The sequence below is a fragment of the Anomaloglossus baeobatrachus genome, chromosome 2 (assembly GCF_048569485.1).
Source record: "Anomaloglossus baeobatrachus isolate aAnoBae1 chromosome 2, aAnoBae1.hap1, whole genome shotgun sequence".
In the NCBI taxonomy this organism is placed as follows: Eukaryota; Metazoa; Chordata; class Amphibia; order Anura; family Aromobatidae; genus Anomaloglossus; species Anomaloglossus baeobatrachus.
Genome location: NC_134354.1, coordinates 472,824,837 through 472,850,165, shown reverse-complemented (window position 1 = coordinate 472,850,165; position 25,329 = coordinate 472,824,837). Strand labels below are relative to the sequence as shown.

Genomic DNA, 25,329 nt, shown 5'->3' with positions numbered 1-25,329 from the left:
ATACAGCAATTTCATTGTTTTATAGAAATATAAAATTTAAATTTTATAAACATCTGCGCCACTTCAAGTTATTAATACCAATTATTGATGAGTAAAAATAGGATTAATAGACCGAAGGGAAGGAAATAAGTTTTCACTTTTTATTTTTCCAATAAAGATAATAAACAAGAAGATAAAAAAAAAATTTAAAAAAAATAAATCACGTTTTACATTAAAGATGCGCATTAGATGTTAAACCATAGCTATAGATTGGTTATAAATGCATGAAAAAAAAAAAAAAAAAAGCCCCCGGCCGGCGGCTAATAACTGCTGTTCGCAATTTAATGCTGTATAATTTCTATACAGCAGGATTTATACCTGCAAAAAATAGGCAATATCTTTTTCAAAAAAAACAAAAAAATTCTAAAAAATTTCCTTAAAAAAATATAATTTTTTACTGTCCAAAGTCTAATCGCATTTCCATCAAAGTCAATGAGAATGAAAAATCTTGAAGACTATAATCCTTCAATTTTATAAAAGTTCAAGGTAGTAAATTTAATGCCCGGGTTTTAGCCTTTATGTCTTTAAAATTCCGCTTTGTCAGTTCTGGTACATCGAAAGAGCTGCCAGAATAGGAGGTAATGATCTTCCTATGTGTTCAGACCTCCCTGTGCTCACAGTATATCAAGCACAGATAACCCGGAGTATAGCAGTGATGTCACAGTACATCAGGCCCCGTAACAGGTGCAAGTTACCTGGTCCAACCTCTGTATTCAGGGGATCTCAGATGCAGAATCTCTGTGCGGCGCCCAATTCAAATGTTTAAGGCAGCGGTGCAGGCTGAAGCTCCTTCTTGAAGAAATATACTGACAGCAGTGGTTCTTGCAGAGAAATCTTTTCCAGGAGCACGGGTTTTACCACTTTACCTCCATGCACAATATGTATATTCAATCACAGTATATCATACGTTTTGTTAGTCTGTGCTTGGGCGCCATCTAGTGGTTATACGGTATACTGTTACTGCGCCATCTAGTGGTTATACGGTATACTGTTACTGCGCCATCTAGTGGTTATACAGTATACTGTTACTGCGCCATCTAGTGGTTATACAGTATACTGTTACTGCGCCATCTAGTGGTTATACAGTATACTGTTACTGCGCCATCTAGTGGTTATACAGTATACTGTTACTGCGCCATCTAGTGGTTATACAGTATACTGTTACTGCGCCATCTAGTGGTTATACAGTATACTGTTACTGCGCCATCTAGTGGTTATACAGTATACTGTTACTGCACCATCTAGTGGTTATACCGTACACTGTTACTGCACCATCTAGTGGTTATACCGTACACTGTTACTGCGCCATCTAGTGGTTATACCGTACACTGTTACTGCGCCATCTAGTGGTTATACAGTATACTGTTACTGCGCCATCTAGTGGTTATACCGTACACTGTTACTGCACCATCTAGTGGTTATACCGTACACTGTTACTGCGCCATCTAGTGGTTATACAGTATACTGTTACTGCGCCATCTAGTGGTTATACAGTATACTGTTACTGCGCCATCTAGTGGTTATACAGTATACTGTTACTGCGCCATCTAGTGGTTATACAGTATACTGTTACTGCGCCATCTAGTGGTTATACCGTACACTGTTACTGCACCATCTAGTGGTTATACCGTACACTGTTACTGCGCCATCTAGTGGTTATACAGTATACTGTTACTGCGCCATCTAGTGGTTATACAGTATACTGTTACTGCGCCATCTAGTGGTTATACAGTATACTGTTACTGCGCCATCTAGTGGTTATACAGTATACTGTTACTGCGCCATCTAGTGGTTATACAGTATACTGTTACTGCGCCATCTAGTGGTTATACCGTACACTGTTACTGCGCCATCTAGTGGTTATACCGTACACTGTTACTGCGCCATCTAGTGGTTATACAGTATACTGTTACTGCGCCATCTAGTGGTTATACAGTATACTGTTACTGCGCCATCTAGTGGTTATACCGTACACTGTTACTGCACCATCTAGTGGTTATACCGTACACTGTTACTGCGCCATCTAGTGGTTATACAGTATACTGTTACTGCGCCATCTAGTGGTTATACAGTATACTGTTACTGCGCCATCTAGTGGTTACACCGTACACTGTTACTGCACCATCTAGTGGTTATACCGTACACTGTTACTGCGCCATCTAGTGGTTATACAGTATACTGTTACTGCGCCATCTAGTGGTTATACAGTATACTGTTACTGCGCCATCTAGTGGTTATACCGTACACTGTTACTGCACCATCTAGTGGTTATACCGTACACTGTTACTGCGCCATCTAGTGGTTATACAGTATACTGTTACTGCGCCATCTAGTGGTTATACAGTATACTGTTACTGCGCCATCTAGTGGTTATACAGTATACTGTTACTGCGCCATCCAGTGGTTATACAGTATACTGTTACTGCGCCGTCTAGTGGTTATACAATACACTGTTACTGCGCCATCTAGTGGTTATACAATACACTGTTACTGCGCCATCCAGTGGTTATACAATACACTGTTACTGCGCCATCCAGTGGTTATACAGTATACTGTTACTGCGCCATCCAGTGGTTATACCTTATACTGTTACTATGTATGAATGACCAAACTTCTATATAGACTTGTAAACCATGTCATTTTTAACTCTTTGCTACCCATGTATTCGTTTATATATTCTAACACTCATGTCCCATGTGTTGTCTGTTTGTCCTCACCATTGATCTAATGCTATATATTTTATATGGGAGGTTTTTTGCCCAATCAATATACCTATTTATGTTTGTTTTTTACACTATTTGATAGGTTTCTCTAAATTGTAGAGATGAAAGTGAGAAGAACATAGACACCAACCTCTGAGAGAATGTCCACCAAAGTCTTCCGTGGTAAATCCTTCAGGTGTTCTCGGTAGTAGGACAGACTCTGCAGCAGCTGGACACACTGCAGCAGTACTTTGGGATCCTAACCCAAAAAAAAAAAAAAAAAAAACAGAAACAAAACATTTTTTCTTTATATGATTATTTTTGATATCTATTTATTTTATAGTGGTGTGAACAAGTAACTTTACATATCCAGGAATCTACAACACGCAAGTTCGAAAGGAGAAATAAACAATTGAGTCGATTTGACATGTAGATGGGTAGAAGTCTAGACAAAGCCGATGCATGATTTGGAAATTAGTAATGAAAGTACTGTATAGATCACTAGGATATCTTTGTGCATATGGAATAACACTTTTGCAGCACTTGTTTGACGTTTTACCTCAGCAAGCCGACCTGATTGGAACAGGGCCAGAACTCCAAAAAAATTACCAAAGGCGGCATTCCTCACCAGTTTCTGAAGAAAAGAAAGATAGTGGCAATGAGAAGTTTTAGTCCTTTATTACACAATAACTTACACAATATACATTACCCTGGTTACACAAGTCACACAAAATGTAACTACATTTAATTAAGTTTAGCTATTAATTTGCAGCATGACTACATAAGGGCAGAAGTTTACTCTGAATATATTTCCACAATATCACAAGTGGATAATAGGATCTTTATTAGTGATGAGCGAGCGTTACTTGATCGAGCACCTGAGGTTAGAAATGCTCGAGTTTCCCATTATACTCTGTACTCGAGTCACGTTTGAGCCCCCCAATGCTCAATCAAGTAACGAGCACACTCACTCATCACTAATGAAGATCCTATTATCAACATGTAAGTAATGTACACTGGGTATGGAAAGTATTCAGACCCTTTTAAATTTTTCACTGTTTCATTGCAGCCATTTGATCAATTCAAAACAGTTCATTTTTTTTTCTCATTAATGTACACTCTGCACCCCATCTTGACAGAAAAATAAACAGAAATGTGGAAATTTTTGCAAATTTTTTTAAACGAGAAAAACTAAAATATCACATAGTCCTAAGTATTCAGACCCTTTGCTCAGTATTGAGTAGAAGCACCCTTTTGAGCTAGTACAGCCATGAGTCTTCTTGGGAATGATGCAACAAGTTTTTCACACCTGGATTTGGGGATCCTCTGCCATTCTTCCTTGCAGATCTTCTCCAGTTCCGTCAGGTTGGATGGTGAACGTTGGTGGACAGCCATTTTCAGGTCTCTCCAGAGATGCTCATTTGGGTTTAGGTCAGGGCTCTGGCTGGGCCAGTCAACAATAGTCCCAGAGTTGTTCTGAAGCCACTCCTTTGTTATTTTAGCTGTGTACTTAGGGTCATTGTCTTGTTGGAAGGTGAACTTTCTGCCAAGTCTGAGGTCCAGAGCACTCTGGAAGAGGTTTTCTTCCAGGATATCTCTGTACTTAGTCACATTCATCTTTTCTTCAATTGCAACCAGTTGTCTTGTCCCCCGCAGCTGAAATCCCCCCCATAGCATAATGCTGCCACCACCATGTATCACTGTTGGGATTGTATTGGGCAAGTGATGAGCAGGGCCTGCTTTTCTTCACACATACCACTTAGAACTTTCTGGTGATAATTCTATCTTCATCTCATCAGACCAGAGAATCTTATTTCTCATAGTCTGGGAGTTTTTCACTTGTGTTTTTTGCAAACTCTATGCGGGCTTTCATATGTCTTGCACTGAGGAGGGGCGTCCATAAAGGTCCGACTGGTGGAGGGCTGCAGTAATAGTTGACTTTGTGGACCTTTCTCCCATCTCCCTACTGCATCTCTGGGGCTCAGCGGCAGTGATCTTGGGGTTCTTCTTAGAAATTATTTTGTAACCTTGCCCAGATCTGTGCCTTGCCACAATTCTGTCTCTGAGCTCCTTGGGCAGTTCCTTCCACCTCATGATTCTCATTTGGTCTGACATGGACTGTGAGCTGTGAGGTCTTATATAGACAGGTGTGTGCTGGATATTAGGTATACGGTACAGATCTAGAATTTTACAATCCAGGTTCGCCCATCACTAGCCAAGTCACAAACTCTTCACTATAAGCTTAAAAAAGGCCAACAAAGATGGAGTTTTTCTAAAAAAGTTAAAAAAATGTGCACAAAATATTATCAGCCATTTGAGCATACATTTAGTCAGAGCACAAAATCTCACCTCTTTAACTGTCTGAAGGTTATATCTCTCATGTAAATGTTCTAAAATTGTGGATAGTGGGACTTCTTCAAAGCACTGCAGAACCTTCAAGGTAAGCAGATTGGCAGACGTTTAGTAATTCATTAACAATGCATAATCATCAATAATGACTAAAATACTTAAAAAAGGTTTGTTTATTTAGAGTGACTCTTTCACAATAAACATCTAAAAGCACAAGTGCCCCAAGTTTCAGCAAGGACCCGGGGTCGGCAGCTTAACCTCTGGACATGATAAGGCTCATGGTTACCAATATTGGTAGGTAATGTGTGAGTAGCCGACTGCAGGTCCGGTCTCCAAACGTTTCATTTACACTGGACACAAGGTATAAAAATGGCTGCAGAGTGGATTAAAATGTGTTTTGTTTATTTTGCCTCTCCCTTTGAGGAGATATTATTAATTAGGCCTGGGCCACACGGGGGACTAAAGGTCCAGTCACACTAAGCAACTTACCAGCGATCCCAACAACGATAGGGATCGCTGGTAAGTTGCTAGGAGGTTGCTGGTGAGATGTCACACTGCAACGCTCCAGCGATCCCACCAGCAACCTGACCTGGCAGGGATCGCTGGAGCGTCGCTACACAAGTTGCTGGTGAGCTCACCAGCAACCAGTGACAAGCCCCCAGCGCAGCGTGGAAGATGCTGCGCTTGGTAACTAAGGTAAATATCGGGTAACCAACCCGATATTTACCTTGGTTACCACCGCACGGAGCTACACGTGCAGAGAGCAGGGAGCAGCGAACACTGAGCGCTGGCTCCCTGCTATCCTAGTTACAGCACACATCAGGTTAATTACAGGATGTGTGCTGCAGCTACATGTGCAGAGAGCAGGGAGCAGCGCACACTGCTTAGCGCTGGCTCCTACTCTCCTAGTTACAGCACACATGGGGTTAATTTCCCGATGTGTGCTGTAGCTACATGTGCACAGAGCAGGGAGCAGCGCACAATGCTTAGCGCTGGCTCCCTGCTCTCCTAGTTACAGCACACATGGGGTTAATTTCCCGATGTGTGCTGTAGCTACATGTGCACACAGCAGGAGCCGGCACGGACAGTGAGAGCGGCGGAGGCTGGTATCAAAGGTAAATATCGGGTAACCAAGGACAGGGCTTCTTGGTTACCCGATGTTTACATTGGTTACCAGCCTCAGCAGAAGCCGGCTCCTGCTGCCTGCACATTTAGTTGTTGCTGTCTCGCTGTCACACACAGCGATCTGTGCTTCACAGCAGGACAGCAACAACTAAAAAATGGCCCAGGACATTCAGCAACAACCAACAACCTCACAGCAGGGGCCGGGTTGTTGCTGGATGTCACACACAGCAACATCACTAGCAACGTCACAAAAGTTGTTCGTTAGCAGCGATGTTGCTAGCGATGTTGCTTAGTGTGACGGGGCCTTAATGCGATCCTCACATGATACTCGGCTCATGCTGGCAGCACAGCGGGAGCCGAGTGTCATGCGACCTCAGCAGCGGAAGACGGACCGGCACTGAGGAGGGGTGGGCCAGCGCTAAGAAAAGGCAGGCCAGCACTGAGGAGGCGCGGGCCAGGAAGGAGGAGGAGAGTGATGGATTTATCTCCTCTCTCCTCCGTAGCCGGCTATTGCCATTCTCGCGCTGCACTCGCGGAACACCGGTGTACCGCGAGTGCAGTGCGATCTTTCTTTCACCCCATAGACTTGAATGGTTGCGAGAGAAAGTCTCACATTACAGTCACAGCATGCTGCGATTGTTTTCTCGGTCCGATTGGGGCCGAGAAAATAATCACTCATGTGTGCTGGCACATAGGGTAATATTGGTCTGAGTGGAATGCGATGTTTTATCGCATTCCACTTGGTCCGATTTTCATGGCGTGTGTCTTAGGCCTTAAAGTATTTGACACCTAATAAGATCAATTTTGATAATTCAGAAATTGGGTGTCATCTATACTTTTTACTGGGGCATGTACTTCTCCCTGTATAATGCAGATCAGCCCGCCATGGGAAGCTGCGTACCATATACTCCGGCTCATGTCTTTCATTTTCCTTTTTGTTTATGATATGTACAAACAGATGTGTGCCTTCCCTTCCTCTGCTTTCATTTATGTAGCTTTCCATAATGGGGTGTTCATTCAGTTGAGCCCTGGTCCTTCTTTGCCACCATCTACATTGATGTCGTTTAACACAAGGTGAGGTTTTAGTATCAGAAGATTAGAAGACCATCCTGATTGGGGTACACCTTGTCATGGTAGGATGACTTTACGCTTTTAATCAAATACAGTGTGTACTAAACACCATATGTTACATATATTTACAATTACTATGTACATATGATTTACAGCTGGGTATATGCTTAGATTGTTTCTATCTCAGGTTTTCTCTGTGAAATGGCCACAGTGTGAACATGTTTCTATACACTGCATGTGGACCAACCTATACTTCAGCTCATGTCTTTGGTTCTAGTGTGGAGTAGAGTGTCTGCCGAACAGAAGATGTTAGAATGAACATGTCATTTCTTTTAACGGATTGGTGTTATTTGAAACATTAAGCAGGTAAAAACACCTTGGATATATGTTCAGCAAGTCATTTTTACATAGAATTGTCTATGTTCATTCCTTTGAGCATTCCCTGAAAGATTTTTCAAGCGTTTTCCAATCCATCTGAATAAGGCATTGTATGCACATACCATAAGATGGGCTGCAAACCCTCAATAGACTCCGGTTACAGCTGGAGAGGGAGAAGAGAGACTGTGTGCTATGGTCAGATGGTTTCTCTCACCTTAGAGCTGGATGCACAACTACACTGCTGAGTACTGCTCTATAATGGCCTCCTTGCAATTGTTACTAAACATGTAGGACAAAAACAGGTGAGCAGGACTCGTGAGAGTGTACTGTGCATAGGTGAGCAGGACTCGTGAGAGTGTACTGTGCATAGGTGAGCAGGACTCGTGAGAGTGTACTGTGCATAGGTGAGCAGGACTCGTGAGAGTGTACTGTGTATAGGTGAGCAGGACTCGTGAGAGTGTACTGTGTATAGGTGAGCAGGACTCGTGAGAGTGTACTGTGCATAGGTGAGCAGGACTCGTGAGAGTGTACTGTGTATAGGTGAGCAGGACTCGTGAGAGTGTACTGTGTATAGGTGAGCAGGACTCGTGAGAGTGTACTGTGTATAGGTGAGCAGGACTCGTGAGAGTGTACTGTGTATAGGTGAGCAGGACTCGTGAGAGTGTACTGTGTATAGGTGAGCAGGACTCGTGTGAGTGTACTGTGTATAGGTGAGCAGGACTCGTGTGAGTGTACTGTGTATAGGTGAGCAGGACTCGTGAGAGTGTACTGTGTATAGGTGAGCAGGACTCGTGAGAGTGTACTGTGTATAGGTGAGCAGGACTCGTGAGAGTGTACTGTGTATAGGTGAGCAGGACTCGTGAGAGTGTACTGTGTATAGGTGAGCAGGACTCGTGAGAGTGTACTGTGTATAGGTGAGCAGGACTCGTGTGAGTGTACTGTGTATAGGTGAGCAGGACTCGTGTGAGTGTACTGTGTATAGGTGAGCAGGACTCGTGAGAGTGTACTGTGTATAGGTGAGCAGGACTCGTGAGAGTGTACTGTGTATAGGTGAGCAGGACTCGTGAGAGTGTACTGTGTATAGGTGAGCAGGACTCGTGAGAGTGTACTGTGTATAGGTGAGCAGGACTCGTGAGAGTGTACTGTGTATAGGTGAGCAGGACTCGTGAGAGTGTACTGTGTATAGGTGAGCAGGACTCGTGTGAGTGTACTGTGTATAGGAGAGATGAATGTAGCTAGTCTGTACCCAACAGCTCAGGACAAGGAAACATTACACATGGGGTCTGAACAGGGGAAAGCTGGAGAAAAATGCCTGATGCAATTCATATAATAAATAGAAATGGTAATTGTGTGTTATAAAGGGTATGATACAACAGAGATATATAAATGCAACATAAAACTACAAACCTGGGCTAAGGCCAAACTAAATCCCGGCCTTGCTGCTTCTCGACTGGCTGCCAATCCTTCCACTAACCTTTTAAAGGTGTATTTCAGTTCATCTGGCTGTGGAAAGATATAAAAAAAAACAAAAAAAACAAAAAAACATAAGCCTATTTTAAAAGATAACAAACAGTGACACATATCAGAAGTTTTGATAGGTCCCGAGATCTCCAACAACTGCAGAAATGCTCAACCAAATCCAATTCACATTCAGCTTCAACTACGGTAGTTCTGGCTCTCAGAGACGAGCAGGGCAGTGACCAAAGAGGGAAAAGCAGGTCACAGCCCAAAGGAGAGCGATTCATTGAACAGTGAGGGTCTCAGCACCAAGATCCGTGCAAACCAAATCAGACAAGGTAGACGTTTACGCATGTTATCGTTTAATAGTAATATTACAACTTATTTTCATACCCAACTAAAGTCATTAACGCACCACTTGGTTTGTTTCTTTTTTCAGAGCTGGACTGGTGCTTTAATCTAAGGTCCCTATTCCTATACTCACCCTCCAGCATTTTCACCTTTATTCGGCACAGATCTGGTCCCATGGCGCCATCTTGTGCCTGTAACTTCAGACTGTTCGTAAGTGAGTAGTAACGTCACAAGAGCTCAAAGCAACTCTAACAGAGCCAGGACGAGACTCTCAAGACTTGTATTGAAGAGTTCAATTAGAACGAATGGGAGCTGTCTGGTGCTCTTGGTATGAGACATTGGACAGATGTGGGTATATTATAGGAGTTCTGATAATTTATAACTATAATACTATGATTCCCAACCTTTCTGACCTCGCGAGCCACAGCCAGCTCCGAGGGGGGAGGTTCGCGAGCCACAGCCAGCTCCGAGGGGGGAGGCTCGCGAGCCACAGCCAGCTCCGAGGGGGGAGGCTCGCGAGCCACAGCCAGCTCCGAGGGGGGAGGCTCGCGAGCCACAGCCAGCTCCGAGGGGGGAGGCTCGCGAGCCACAGCCAGCTCCGAGGGGGGAGGCTCGCGAGCCACAGCCAGCTCCGAGGGGGGAGGCTCGCGAGCCACAGCCAGGTCCGAGGGGGAGGCTCATGACCACAGGTTGGGGACCATGCTATAACAGAACACAGACTATTAAGGACCCACAGACTTTTATAGCAGATTTTGATTCATGACTCTGAACCAAAAGTGGACATGACTAGAGATGAGCGGATCCGTGGAGGTTCGGTTCGCAGGCAGCAAACAAGCTGAGCCTCCACAGGCTTGAGCTTGACCCGAACGTCGGAGCAAGTAACTGATTGGCAGTTTGAGTCTCTGCCCACACACAGCCAACCATAAGCAGATCACTTACAGGGGTTGGTGAGCGAGCTTTTTCAACTTTTAGTTTTGCACACTACATCAAGCACGCTGTTGTTACCCCCAGTGTGCGCTGTTCAAACACTGCAAGCGGCTCACACAGGGCCGAGCACCAAACGTACCTGAGCACAGCGTTGCTCACACAAGTTAATGTGGCACCCCAGGGTTCGGTTGCCATAGATATACCTGTAACTGGGGCAGGGAAGGATCTCCACATCGGTAAGCCCGCAAATAACACCTTCCACTCCAGGCCTGGAGGGGGAGCTCTACAAGCCGATCTCGGGTGAGGTCCCCTATAAAATCCAGGTCTGGAGGCGGAGTCAGGCAGTTGAGTCCCGGAGAGGACTGTGAGAACATCCGGGTTCACGGGGCTGCGCTAAGCCTGTACAAGTAAGCTGTGAGACAGACTGAGGGATCCAGGAGTGAGAGGCAAAAGAGGAGTAACCGGGGAAGTTGGGGCAGATCGGTTCATCTCAGAGGAACAGCGCTGACTACCGGAAATCGGCGTCCGAGATTGTGAAGGATCTTATTGCCCAGCAGTAAAGACTGGAGGCCAGGGAGACTCCAGATCTCCTGGCCACAGGAGTACCTGAAGGCATAGCACATGGGTCCCCAATTCCAGTCCTCAAGGGCCGCCAACAGTGCATTGTGGAGACACGGGGCTCAGTGGGTGCTCTCGTCCACTAAAACCCGCCGCCAAATGTTAAGAAACTTTAACCCATGAGAGTCCATGTCGTCACATGCATGTTGTTTTCAGGATTTCCTTAGTATTGCACATGTGATAATTTAATCACCTGCACAGTTGATGATTCCAACACCCATGCAATGCTAAGGAAATCCTGAAAACATGCACTGTTGGCGGCCCTCGAGGACTGGAGTTGGGGGAACCCTGGCATAGCAGCTTCCCAGAGCTTAAAGGGGTGGTTCACCCATATTTTTTATTGTCTAGATCGATATTATATTGAGAAACAATGTTTCTCTCAAATACCTTGTGTTGGCAATAGTGCCTGTGAGAGGCGCTATTGCAGACCGCTGCTCCCCGTCCAGTGACGTACCCGTCCAATGCTGCCTCGTCACATCCGTGCGGCCGGCTACAGTCTTCCAGACTCTGAGAGCTGTGAGCGGTGTTTCACTGCTGTCACAGCCCATTTGCTCCCCCTCTTCCTCCCTGCTAGCACAGCACGGCGCGTCTCCTGCTCCCCCCTCCCTCCTCGCAGAACGCTGCAAGCAAGAGACGTGCTGTGAGGGAGGAGGAGCAGGGTGCAGATGGGCTCAGAATGCAGCCGGCCGCACGGATGTGACGTGGCAGCATTGGACAGGTACGTCACTGGACAGGGAGCAGCGGTCTGCAATAGCGCCTCTCACAGGCACTATTGACAACATAAGGCATTTGAGAGAAACATTGTTTCTCAATATAATATCGATCTAGACAATAAAAAATATGGGTGAACCACCCCTTTAAGGACCGCAGTGAATACAGTGGTGCCCCTCAGAGGAGCTCCTGCCACCTGCCATACAGGTGAGGACAGTAAGAGGGGGTCAGGGTGTAGCTCCAGGCAGCCTAGGACCAAAAGGAAGACACAGCGCAACAGGGAGGCCTCATAATTCGCCAGGTGTGGAGATCCTGAACTGCTTTCAGATCACCCAGAATTGTTACATCAGAGACCCTGGGACTATAACCACAAGTAAAACAAGGTCAGAGTTAATGGATTGGTGTGACATACTTTATTTCTCCCGTCTGAGGAGCAACAGACTGCTGCACCAAAGTGACCGTTGAAGAGGCTGTGAGGTAAACCGCCATTTTCTGTGTGAAGACTACTAAAACTGCCCCGGGGATCCCGCTTCACCTAAGGGGAACGTAATCAACTGGCTGCCCAACCATCACCCCGGAGGTCTGACCCGCAGCCCAGTACCCATACCGGAACCGTAGGTGGCGTCACAAAGCACTTTATTTACAGACTTTCAGCGACCACCAGGGCCACAGAACCGGGCACAAGCCCCCGTGACTTAATCCCGGTAATCAACGCCCGGAACTGGGTACCCCATGGCCCTCGGGTGGGTCATTAAGTTTGCACGTAAAGCATCCCCGAACCTTGAATCTAAAATTGGTGTTCGGTTCAAAAACCGAACCTCAGGTTCAGTCAACTCTAGACATGACATTTTTGAGGACCAGTCTGCAAAATGATACGTTCACGTGAATGCTCCAATGAATATGTGCACTGTCCGTGAGAACTACAGAACAAGTACGTGAAAAATGGAGTCTGACTGAGGCCTCAGGCCTGGTTCACACTTGTTAGGGCACCATATTTTCAAGTACTGCAATCTCTGCCAAAAAACAAAGTGCAGTCTGCGTTTTTTTTCTGATAAATTTACAGCCTCTTAAACAACAATAAAACGGATCCCAGTCAGCACGGGGCTCCGCTACAGCGCACGGGGCTCCGCTACAGCGCACGGGGCTCCGCCACAGCGCACGGGGGCTCCGCCACAGCGCACGGGGGCTCCGCCACAGCGCACGGGGGCTCCGCCACAGCGCACGGGGGCTCCGCTACAGCGCACGGGGGCTCCGCTACAGCGCACGGGGGCTCCGCCACAGCGCACGGGGCTCCGCTACAGCGCACGGGGCTCCGCTACAGCGCACGGGGGCTCCGCTACAGCGCACGGGGGCTCCGCCACAGCGCACGGGGGCTCCGCCACAGCGCACGGGGGCTCCGCCACAGCGCACGGGGGCTCCGCCACAGCGCACGGGGCTCCGCCACAGCGCACGGGGGCTCCGCTACAGCGCACGGGGGCTCCGCTACAGCGCACGGGGGCTCCGCTACAGCGCACGGGGGCTCCGCCACAGCGCACGGGGCTCCACTACAGCGCACGAGCTCTGTCTGCCGCTGTTTGCACCCTCACAGGGCTGATGGGCTCTTTGTAGGAGCCCCATATGAGACCTACTGTCCAGTGCAGATGCTGTGATCAGCGCCATGTCTCCACAGCACTCACCTGGTCGCTGGACCTCAGGTACTGGATCAGGTGCTCAGTAGCTGTCAGTCTGACCTCCTGCTCGGGCTTCGCAATGTCCCAGAAGAAGTCCAGGAATTGTCTGTTTTGCTGCAGAACCCCACGCACCGCGGCGGAGCCATCCTTCTTCTTGGCCGCAACTTCCCCGGTATCCATGCCTGAGACACACTGCGCCGCCATGCTTCTCACTACCGCACGTGTCTGGACGGGCACTTCCGGTGTCACCGCACATGCGCACAAGGCGCTGGCAGGCTAGTTTCGGGTCCTGGCTGCCATGAGTAGCATATGGGACTGTGTGAGTGACACAAGCTGGCCGCAGGATGAGGGTGCCTCTGTGTGCGCGATAGGTCTAGTAGCGGGTATGCTGTATATTAGGTCAGCTTTCTTCATCCACTTTTATAGCCGTCCATACTGTGGCAGAAGGTATAACAGCACTGTAATGTAACAGAATGATCCTCCCCACTTCTGGACGCCTTTAGTTTTTAGGCTGGCCATTCTCACCTGCACTATGCATTTGGGACTGGCACACAGTACAGCACTGGCTATCCTCTACAGTCCCATAGGGCATGAATGAAGTAGCGGACGGTCCAGCAAGTTCTCTGCTGCTCCATACAGTTGTTCTGGCAAGCAGTGAGGGTCTCAACTGTCAAACCCCACCAATGGAAAACTTATCACTAGTGCTGAGCGAGTACTACCATGATTGGGTTCTCGGTACTCGTAATGAGTGAGCACTTCCATGCTTTGGTGCTCGGTACTCATAACTACTAGTGATGAGCGAGCACTGCCGTGCTCAGTACTCGCAGTGACTATTGATGAGCGAGTTCTACCATGATCGGGTGCTCGGTACTCTTAACGACAAGTGATGAGCAAGGTTGGGTTCTTGGTACCCTTAACGACAAGTGATGAGGGAGCACTACCATGATTGGGTGCTCGATACTCGTAATAACTAGTGATGAGCGAGTTCTAACATGATCGGGTGCTCAGTACTCGTAACAACTAGTGATGAGCAAGGTTGACCATGATTGAGTGCTTGGTACCCATAATGACTAGTGATAAGGGAGCACTACCATGCTTGGGTGCTCGGTACTCGTAACGACTAGTAATGAGGGAGCACTACCATTATCAGGTGCTTGGTACTCGTAACTACTAGTGATGAGCAAGGTCTACCATGATTGGGTGCTTGGTACTCGTAACAATTAGTGATGAGCGAGTTCTACCATGATCCGGTGCTCGGTACTCGTAACGACTAGTGATGAGCAACGTCTACCATGATCCGGTGCTCGGTACTCGTAACGACTAGTAATGAGCAAGGTCTACCATGATTGGGTGCTTGGTACCCATAACGACTAGTGATGAGGGAGCACTACCATGATCGAGTGCTCGGTACTCATAACGACTAGTAATGAGGGTGCACTACCATGATCAGGTGCTCGGTTCTCGTAACGACTAATGATGAGGAAGTGACTCGCCCACCCCAGGGCTATGGGACACCCGGTGCTGGGCCGGACTAGTCCGGGGGTCGTCAGTGGTGGCGGGGCCCGACTCCGTGGCCCTGGTGGGTGTCAATTAAATATGGCTGATGACTTGGTGATGAATAAAGTTTGTGTTCGTGACGCCACCTGTGGTATGCGGCTATTAAGCCGCCGCTGCTGTGTAAGGCCTCCAGGGTGATGATATGGCAGCAATGGTGGTACTGCTCCCCACAGGTGGAGCGGTACCCCGGGGCACAGTTGGTGCTCGTAAGAGTCTATGGTGTAATGGAAGGCTAAGCAGATAAAATAACAGAGACTACTCCAAGGGTGCAGTTTCAAGTTGTTTACTCACACATCCTGGTATGCGCACACTGGTGCCCTCAGACGACTGGAACCCACTGTCAGGGACCTCCGCCGTTTCTGGGTGATTCCTGGAGTGAAAACCAGTACCCTTCTCTCTAAGGTGTCTCTGTCTTCAGCTGTCTTCCTAAGCCTAGCTCTTTTAGGATGAACCTGCTCGGCCTCCACTACAGCCTCCAGGCTGGGGGGTCACCTGTCGGTTGATTGTCCCCTTTCTAGAGGCTCTGCTGTGGGCTGTGGCCCGGGGAGTTTACAACTTTCCCTGGGCCTCAGTTTTTACTGTTTGGAGATAATTTTGCACTCCTCCGGTTTCTAGGGACCGTCCCCTGTTGCAGCTTGATCCCTCCACCGATGTTCCTGTGGAACAGGCCACCACAGCTCTACAGCTATCCGTGGCCCTGGAATCCCTTATTCTCTCTGCTTGGTGTCACCTGGACCCTCTGAGTCCCAGGATCTTCACCAGGAAGCGTCTCTTTCTTCTTCTTAGCTCCTGACTGACTAGAGCTGTCTTTCCTTCTCTCCTTCTCGTCTGCCTCCTGCAGACCTCCTCCTCCTTCCTCCCTCTCTCTCAGACTACTCAAACTTGACCTTCCTTTCTCTGACTGCTCTCTGGTGGCTCCTCCCACCTCCCCAGTTGCTAAGCTGTACCCTATAGGAGCAGGGATGGGTCTTATGGCCCCTCCCAGCATGCAGCATGGGAGGGTTGCTGCCACTATCCCTGGTCCCAGTGTGTACCTAACAATGGGTGTTGTGTAGATTTACCAGGGGACCGGCGTTCACTCCTTTCCTCACCCAGAATGGGGCATCACACCGCTGGATTGGGTGCAATGTCCTGTGGCGACGGAAGCCTCAGGGGCGCCACAGAAGCACTACCATGCTCAGGTGCTTTCTACTCGTAATGACTAGTTATGAGCGAGCTCTACCATGAGCGGGTGCTTTGTATTCGTAACGACTAGTGATTAGAGAGCACTACCATTCTCGAGTGCTCAGTACTCGTAACAACTAGTGATTAGCAAGTACTACCATGCTTGTGTGCTCCGTACTCGTAACGACTAGTGATGAGTGAGCTCTACCATGCTCGGGTGCTCAGTATTCGTAACAAGTAGTGATGAGTGAGCACTACCTTGCTTGGTACTGGTAACTAGTGATGAGCGAGCACTACCATGCTCGGTACTCGTGACAACTAGTGATTAGCAAGCAATACCATTCTCTAGTTCTCAGTATTCGTAACGACTAGCGAAGAACGAGCTCTACCATGCTCGGGTACTCGGTACTTGTAACAAGCAAATCGGATGGACGCGACTCCAGTACCAAGTATAATGGAAGTCAATGGGGGACTCAACATTTTTACAGAATATTTCTCAGAAAAATGCTCAAAGATACTTCCATTATACTCAGATACTCAAGTCAAGCCCGTCCGAGCGTCCGACTGATCGTTACTATTACCGAGCACCTGAACATGTAGTGCTTGCTCATGAATACCTACCTACCCTGATGATATCATAACTTGTTACCAGAGTACCCCTTTAAGATAGCACAGCAGTAGCAATCATTTTTATGGGTTGAAATGTTTGTACCACGTTATTGCCTATCCATATATTATAGGCGGTGCAGATTGTGGGGATCTGACCCTGAATTGAGCAGCAGTTGGCCATGTGCTTCACCACTCCATTCATTGGCTGATGCACATGCTAAACCACTGCTCTGTTTATATGGGGCTTTTCGTTCTTGGTATTGGTGGGGTCCCAGTGGTGGAACCTTAGAGATGGGTGAATAGTGAAATATTCGGGTTCTCATTATGCTATCTGAATACCAAGTACTATTCCAGTATTCGTCTCGAATAACTAATCTAATGCAAGTCGATGGGGAAACCGAGAAGAGATGCACGATACCCCACTCACCTGCCCTCAGAAGTGATGTTTATGGCTGGCTGCATGTGGACGGAGACCTGAACTGCACAATTACTAACTTCCATTGTTGTTCAGGTCAAAGCCGGGTCCCGAACCGAACTTTATCTAAAGTCCGGATGAACCCACTGAACTGAACTTCCACGGGTTCGCTCCTCTCAAAACCCAAGCATTTTTTCTGTGAAATCTTCAAGAAAAATGCTCAGGTTCCTCGTTGACTTGCATTAGATTTATTGTTCGTGATGAATACTGGAATATTACTCGGTATTAGATAGCATTATCTGAACCCGAATAGTTCACTATTCGCCCATCTCTAGTTATCGAGTAAACTGCAGTAAATTATAACTTGAGAATTTTGTAGAAACATTTTAAAGGGTTGTCAAGTACCTGGTAAAAGTAGAGTCCCCCTTGTAAAATAAATAAGTTACGATCAATGACCTCCCTCAAGGGGCCGTGCCAGCAATGTCGGTGTTGCATGTCCCGTTCGTTGAAAATAAAATGATGTATTAAAAGTAATTGGAAACAATGATCAACCAATAAATGTCTCTGTGACTGGACTGACTTTCTACAGCTCTGGCCGGGTCTTCTCATGTAACGGCATATGGTCTTGATATATGCTCCATGCCTTTGAGACTGTGCTGGGGAACAAAACAGTCCTAGTAATGGCATGCATGGTTGTGTGATCATGGAGTAGCTAGAATACCTTTTCAACCTGAATGGGATGTAGGTACCACCTCATACTACCAATAGGGATAGGCTCCCTAGCACAACTAGAGTAAAGTCTCTCTCTGACGACCACCTGATAAAACCATTTTCTTTTGGAGGGATTCTTGTTGACTCCAGTTCTCGTGTTGCCCAAATCATTTACAATAAAGCAGGTGATTTGATTCACAATCGCTTATTCTTCCTAAATAGATAGATTGATATTCCTGAAGTTAAATTGACTTGGGGGTTATACTGTAATGTACAAGTGTTTACTTAATTGTTGAAGAGTGTTTGGATGATGTTGTGCTCCTTGAAGAATTTCACCATGGCCCTTGGTGGTAAAGTGGTTCCTCACTGCTGGATGGCAGAAAAAATGTAGGTCCACACTGGAGGCTGTTCAATAACAGCTTTAGGCTAAGTTCACACTTCCGTTGTTTTGCATCAGTCACATGCGTTGCTTGACGCATGTGACTGATGCGTTGTACAACGGATGACAACGGTGACAAAGAAAATAATTTCTTTGTCGGACTCCGTTGTGTGCGGGGGGCGGAGTTCGGGGGGCGGAGTTCGGGGGCGGAGCTGAGGACGTCAGTGCCGCGGTCTGCATGGCTGGGGACAGGTGAGTGAGTGTATGTGTGTGTGTGTGTGTGTGTGTCTACATGTGGAGTGCGGGAGGGGGTGGAGCGCGAGGGGGCGAAGCCGTGGAGCTGAGGACGTCAGTGCCGCGGGGACTGCAGGGCTGGGGACAAGTGAGTGTGTGTGAGTGTGTGAGTACACATGCGGAGTGCGGGAGGGGGCGGAGCCGAGTGGTGAAGTGTCGGCCTCCTTGCACACTGTATCCAGGGTAAATATCGGGTAACTAAAAGCAAAGCACTTTTTGCTTGGTTACCCGATATTTATCTTGGATACCAGCTTAGCGCGGGCTCCCTGCACCCGTAAGCACTGTAAATATCGGGTAACTAACCAAAGCGCATTGCTTGGTTACCCGATGTTTATCCTGGTTACGGGGGCAGGGAGCCAGAGAGCGCATGCGCAGCGAAATCCTACGGATCGCGCTGCTCAAAAAACGTTACATGCTGCGTTGCTCCCGCCCGGCGGTCAGTTAAAAAACAACTGACCGCGACGCAGCGGATGCAACGCAGCAGCATCAGTCACAATCCGTCACTAATAGAAGCCTATGGGGAAAAACAGGATTCCTGCAAAATATTTTGCAGGATACCGTAATTCCTCAAGGCTACGGATTGTGACTGATGCAAAACAACTGAAGTGTGAACTTAGCCTTAAGCTTGCCAACAAGTCTGATGGCTTCAGCAATCTTACATGTACAAGAGCCTGCTGGCAATCTCTTCAGCAGCTCTTCAGTTGCTCTGGCATAGTCTCTGTGTCACTCTCAATACGGCATAGAATATACTCTCAGTGCTTGTCAGGGCCTTTCTCTCAGTCACTTCTAAGTTAGCAACAACAGACTTGTCTGGAAATGTGCTCTCTTGAAGTCTACTCTCGTCGATCAGTCCCTCCAACACAACTATCAGTCCCTGTGGTGACAATCTTCTTCACATACAGGCTCCCTTTGGTGGGGCAAGTCCTCTAACATTTAGTAAAGCTTACTTATTTGGTGAAAGCACACTTCACTCAATGCAAAATCTTTAATACCTATGGTGGTATTTCTCTCTGTAATGGCAGTACCCTCCTGCTGGTGGACTCGTCCCCTCATCTGTGACAGACTCCACCAACATTAGGTCAGTCTGGATTGGAATTCTAATCCCTGTGGCTGGACAGAACAGAGTATATTATAGAATAGATAATATGGAGTAGAGCCAATAGAGTATAATATGGAATAAAGCCAAGTAGGCAGATGCTTTGGAAGTGCTGTGACATGTCTAGAGCACTTTAGCCTTACTTAGTACATATGAATTAAAATAATGAGTTTTCAGACGGGGAACAACATATTGCATGCATACCACTGGGGCCTACCACTGAGCTCAGTGACTTTTGCCAAAGAGTCCTCTATTCTATGCATTATGACAGCCAAAGCTACCCACAGGAATCACATTAAGACCTTGAACCCCCCCCTCTCCTTACAAAACAGTATACTTACATCCAGTGCTTCCAACCTATCCCCATGGTGCAGTGTTCTCTCCTGAACCACTCCCACCACTCAGATCAGCTTCAAGCATCCCCTCCAACCAGCAGTATAATCATATTTCCAGCTTCTCAGAGGAGTCAAATGAGGCAATTTATCCCGTGCTGTCACAGGAACAGTAACAATGGTGATGACTAGTGTTGAGCGGACCCGGATCGGCAAAATCCGGATCCGCGCGGTTTGAGCGGCAGATCCGAGTCCGACCCGGACGCGAGATTTCGGGTGCACGATCCGGATCAGTTTTTTTTTTTTCTCTTTCTCTCTCTCTTTTTCTCTCTCTTCTTTCTCTCTCTCTCTCTCTCTTTTTCTCTCTCTCTTTCTCGCTCTCTCTTTCTTTCTCGCTCTCGTTCCGGATTCCACTCCCCATTGACATATATGGGGCCGGATTCCGGATCGGATCCGGACTTCTTTGTCAACCCCGTGATGATCCGCCGGACCCGGATTATTGACAGTCCGCTCAACTCTAGTGATGATATAAAAAATGTTTAATAGTTAAAACAAATGCAACGCGTTTCTAGAACGATCAGTCCTCTTTGTCAATTTGATATGAAACCGTGGCACTTCTATAGTTGGTTGGATCCAAGACCGTAATATGCTATCAATGATACTTCACACTCAAATGGTGTGAAGATAAATTCAGAATTTTTTTATTTCCAATCCAAGATTATAGATGTTTCAGTCAAAATTTAGGCCTTCATCAGTACTATAATGTATCCAAAGAAACATAAAAGGTCTAATTATAACAAAATGATATATTGTACATACTCGTGTTTCCCCAAAAATAAAACAGGGTCTTATATTATTTTTAACTCTGAAAGATGCACTAGGGATTATTTTCAGGGGATCTCTTATATTTTCCCATGAACAACAATCCACATTTTTTTCTTGAACAAAAAAAACAACATTTATGCTAATATAATCATGTCATCAAATTCTGGAACATCAACATTTTGTGTTACTCCTATTACTGGGTCAGATGCACGTTTTCTTATCTGATCTGCTGTTCTCATGGTGCAGAACCAGTCCTATAGTGGTTGGTACAGACCAGATTTACAATGGTTTAAATTACCTCCTTAAATGTATTATTCTCTATGTAACTGCTAAGTTTACCCCCAAAATAAAGCAGACACCCCCTAAAAGAATCACACTTACCAGATCCCAAACAATTTGAGTTGGCAAGTGAATGGGCTCTCACATACAAATCTTCATCGCTGTCAGGTCTCCCTGCATTCTATAGCAGTTGGCTCCCCCTGGTGACTGGAAGCAGTATCAATTGCGCGAAGTGATACTGGTACCCGATCTGTTTGTGAGAGCTGCAGTGCAATGCAGCTGTAAGGCCCGTTTCACACGTCAGTGAAAAACAGTGACGTTTTTCACTGGCGTGTAAAACACGCACATGTCCCTGCGTGTGCCGTGATTCACGGCACACGTGGGTTGTCTAAGTGCAATCCGGGCTCCGTTCTCCGTGGCCCGTGATTGCACTTAGAAAACAACTCACCTGTGCGCGCTCCCGCTGTCCATGGTGCTGATCGCTCCCGCGGTGCAGCATCCGGCCGAATATGCGCGACAATAATGAGCCGGCTCAGAAGCAGTAGGGAGAACGGGCTGCAGAGGACATCGCTGGACGCCGGGTGAGTAAAAATGATTTTTATTTTAAAAGCACGTTTTTTTCTGGCACGTGTTTCACGGACCACACCACTGCGTGGTCCGTGGAACATCAGTGATGCCAGAAAAAAATGGACATGTCTCCGTGCAGCAATCACGCACACGCGGGTACGCTGCACGGAGACACGTGCAGTGAAAAATCACTGACGTGTGAGCAGACCCATTCATTATAATGGGTCTGCGTATGTCCGTGATTCTGGTATGTTTAAAAAAAAGAACAAACGTACCAGAATCACTGACGTGTGAAAGGGGCCTTACGGCGAGGGTCCTGACAGCAACACAGATCTCTGGGAGACCCCATTCACCATCGGAACTTGTCAATTGTAATTGTTTGGGGTCTGGTGAGTGCATTTTTTTGGGGGTGGTGTCTGCTTTCTTTTGGGGGTGTCTGCTTTCTTTGATGAAAAGTCCTGCTGTATTCTTCAACTTTTTAGCGGTTTGGACACTTCCCCTAGAGCTTAAGGGGGCTTTACACGCAACAACATCGCTAACAAGATGTCGTTGGGGTCACAGAATTAGTGACGCACATTCGGCTTCGTTAGCGACGTCGTTGCGTGTGAAACGTACGAACAACTGCTAACTATCAAAAATACTCACCTAATCGTTGATCGTTGACACGTTCAAATCCCAAATATCGTTGCTGGTGCAGGACGCAGGTTGTTCGTCGTTCCTGAGGTAGCACACATCGCTACGCGTGACACCCCATGAACGACGAACAACACCGTTTCCCTGTCCTCCGGCAACGAGGTGAGCGTGTCTTTCCTTCGGCTGCTCTCCGCCCCTCCGCTTCTATTGGTTTCCTGCTGTGTGACGTCGCTGTGACGCCGCACGAACCGGTCGCTAGGAAGGTAAGTATAGTGTGACAGGTACTAGCGATATTGTGCACCACAAACAGCGATTTGCCCGTGACGCACAACCAACGGGGGCAGGTGCTTTCACGAGCAACATCGCTAGCGATGTCGCTGCATGTAAAGCAGCCTTTAGTTTTGGAGTATGGCTTTGAGGAAACAGGTATTGTCAACACCTATCATATAAGACATGGTGCAAAATAATATAACAATGTAAATAAAAGAAACGTGTCCAATGAGAAACAAAGAAAACAAAGGGAAAAAAATCTCCATCGGGCATGATTAAACAGGAAGACAAATCCAATTTAAAGCCCACATAGTGGATGTGGTACAGGAATCAAATGAACTCTTTTGGGATTAATATTTCCAGTTTATCATTTATTTTTGCCCCCCCCCCCCCCCATGGCCACTATGCTTGTCTGTCTGTCTGTCTGCTAAGCACAGTGCTAATGGACCAAGTTAGTAGCCAGCCTTGAGCCACACATAATGGGTTAGGCAGTGGCAGAGATATCATGGGTGCAGCCTAAGAAGTTGGGGCGCCCATTTCTACTTACATAGCATGGGGAATTGTGCATTGTCATGAGCTCTTGAACTCCAAAGGGTCTATATACTATTCTTACACAGGAGCCCTCTTCTGTCTGTGTCTGCCAGTGGGGGCCCATATACTATTCTTACACAGGGACCCTCTTCTGTCTGTGTCTGCCAGTGGGGGCCATATACTATTCTTACACAGGGACCCTCTTCTGTCTGTGTCTGCCAGTGGGGGCCATATACTATTCTTACACAGGGACCCTCTTCTGTCTGTGTCTGCCAGTGGGGGCCATATACTATTCTTACATAGGAGCCCTCTTCTGTCTGTGTCTGCCAGTGGGGGCCATATACTATTCTTACACAGGGGCCCTCTTCTGTCTGTGTCTGCCAGTGGGGGCCATATACTATTCTTACACAGGAGCCCTCTTCTGTCTGTGTCTGCCAGTGGGGGCCATATACTATTCTTACACAGGGGCCCTCTTCTGTCTGTGTCTTGCAGTGGGGACCCATATACTATTCTTACACAGGAACCCTCTTCTGTGTGTGTCTGCCAGTGGGGGCCATATACTATTCTTACACAGGAGCCCTCTTCTGTGTGTGTCTGCCAGTGGGGCCCATATACTATTCTTACACAGGGACCCTCTTCTGTGTGTGTCTGCCAGTGGGGGCCATATACTGTTCTTACACAGGAGCCCTCTTCTGTCTGTGTCTGCCAGTGGGGGCCCATATACTATTCTTACACAGGGGCCCTCTTCTGTCTGTGTCTGCCAGTGGGGGCCCATATACTATTCTTACACAGGAGCCCTCTTCTGTCTGTGTCTGCCAGTGGGGCCCATATACTATTCTTACACAGGGGCCCTCTTCTGTCTGTGTCTGCCAGTGGGGGCCCATATTATTATTATTATTATTATTATTATTTATTATTATAGCGCCATTTATTCCATGGCGCTTTACAAGTGAAAGAGGGTATACGTACAACAATCATTAACAGTACAAGACAGACTGGTATAGGAGGAGAGAGGACCCTGCCCGCGAGGGCTCACAGTCTACAGGGAATGGGTGATGGTACAATAGGTGAGGACAGAGCTGGTTGCGCAGTGGTCTACTGGGCTGAGGGCTATTGTAGGTTGTAGGCTTGTTGGAAGAGGTGGGTCTTGAGGTTCCTCTTGAAGCTTTCCACGGTAGTGGAGAGTCTGATGTGCTGAGGTAGAGCGTTCCAGAGTATGGGGGATGCACGGGAGAAATCTTGTACACGATTGTGGGAAGAGGAGATAAGAGAGGAGCAGAGAAGGAGATCTTGTGAGGATCTAAGGTTGCGTGCAGGTAGGTACTGGGAGACTAGGTCACAGATGTAGGGAGGAGACAGGTTGTGCATGGCTTTGTATGTCATGGTTAATGTTTTGAACTGGAGTCGTTGGGCGATGGGAAGCCAGTGAAGGGATTGGCAGAGTGGCGAGGCTGGGGAGTAGCGAGGGGAGAGGTGGATTAAGCGGGCTGCAGAGTTTAGGATAGATTGGAGGGGTGCAAGAGTGTTGGAAGGGAGGCCAGAGAGCAGGAGGTTATACTATATATATATATATACTATACTTACACAGGGGCCCTCTTCTGTCTGTGTCTTGCAGTGGGGGCCATATACTATTCTTACACAGGGGCCCTCTTCTGTCTGTGTCTTGCAGTGGGGGCCATATACTATTCTTACACAGGGGCCCTCTTCTGTCTGTGTCTGCCAGTGGGGGCCCATATACTATTCTTACACAGGGGCCCTCTTCTGTCTGTGTCTGCCAGTGGGGGCCATATACTATTCTTACACAGGAGCCCTCTTCTGTGTGTGTCTGCCAGTGGGGGCCATATTCTGTCTGTGTCTGCCAGTGGGGGCCCATATACTGTTCTTACACAGGGGCCCTCTTCTGTCTGTGTCTGCCAGTGGGGGCCATATACTATTCTTACACAGGGGCCCTCTTCTGTCTGTGTCTGCCAGTGGGGGCCATATACTATTCTTACACAGGGGCCCTCTTCTGTCTGTGTCTGCCAGTGGGGGCCATATACTATTCTTACACAGGGGCCCTCTTCTGTCCGTGTCTGCCAGTGGGGGCCCATATACTATTCTTACACAGGGGCCCTCTTCTGTGTGTGTCTGCCAGTGGGGGCCATATTCTGTTCTTACACAGGGGCCCTCTTCTGTCTGTATCCGCCAGTGGGGGCCATATACTATTCTTACACAGGGGCCCTCTTCTGTCTGTGTCCACCAGTGGGGGTCATATAGTATTTTTACACA

The 25,329-nt window shown here is 47.4% G+C and overlaps 1 protein-coding gene across 1 annotated transcript in view; it reads right to left on the bottom strand.

The window, feature by feature from the left end:
- MYBBP1A (MYB binding protein 1a) overlaps positions 1-13,621 on the bottom strand; it is a 225,258-nt gene extending 211,637 nt beyond the window's left edge. The window contains exons 1-5 of the mRNA XM_075336367.1: positions 13,406-13,621; positions 9,072-9,167; positions 5,091-5,174; positions 3,301-3,375; positions 2,893-3,000 (exon numbers count right to left, since the gene is read on the bottom strand). Of these exons, the coding sequence (XP_075192482.1) occupies positions 2,893-3,000; positions 3,301-3,375; positions 5,091-5,174; positions 9,072-9,167; positions 13,406-13,603 (561 nt within the window). The 5' untranslated portion in view covers positions 13,604-13,621. The remainder of the gene's footprint in view (positions 1-2,892; positions 3,001-3,300; positions 3,376-5,090; positions 5,175-9,071; positions 9,168-13,405) is intronic.
- Positions 13,622-25,329: the final 11,708 nt, after the last annotated feature.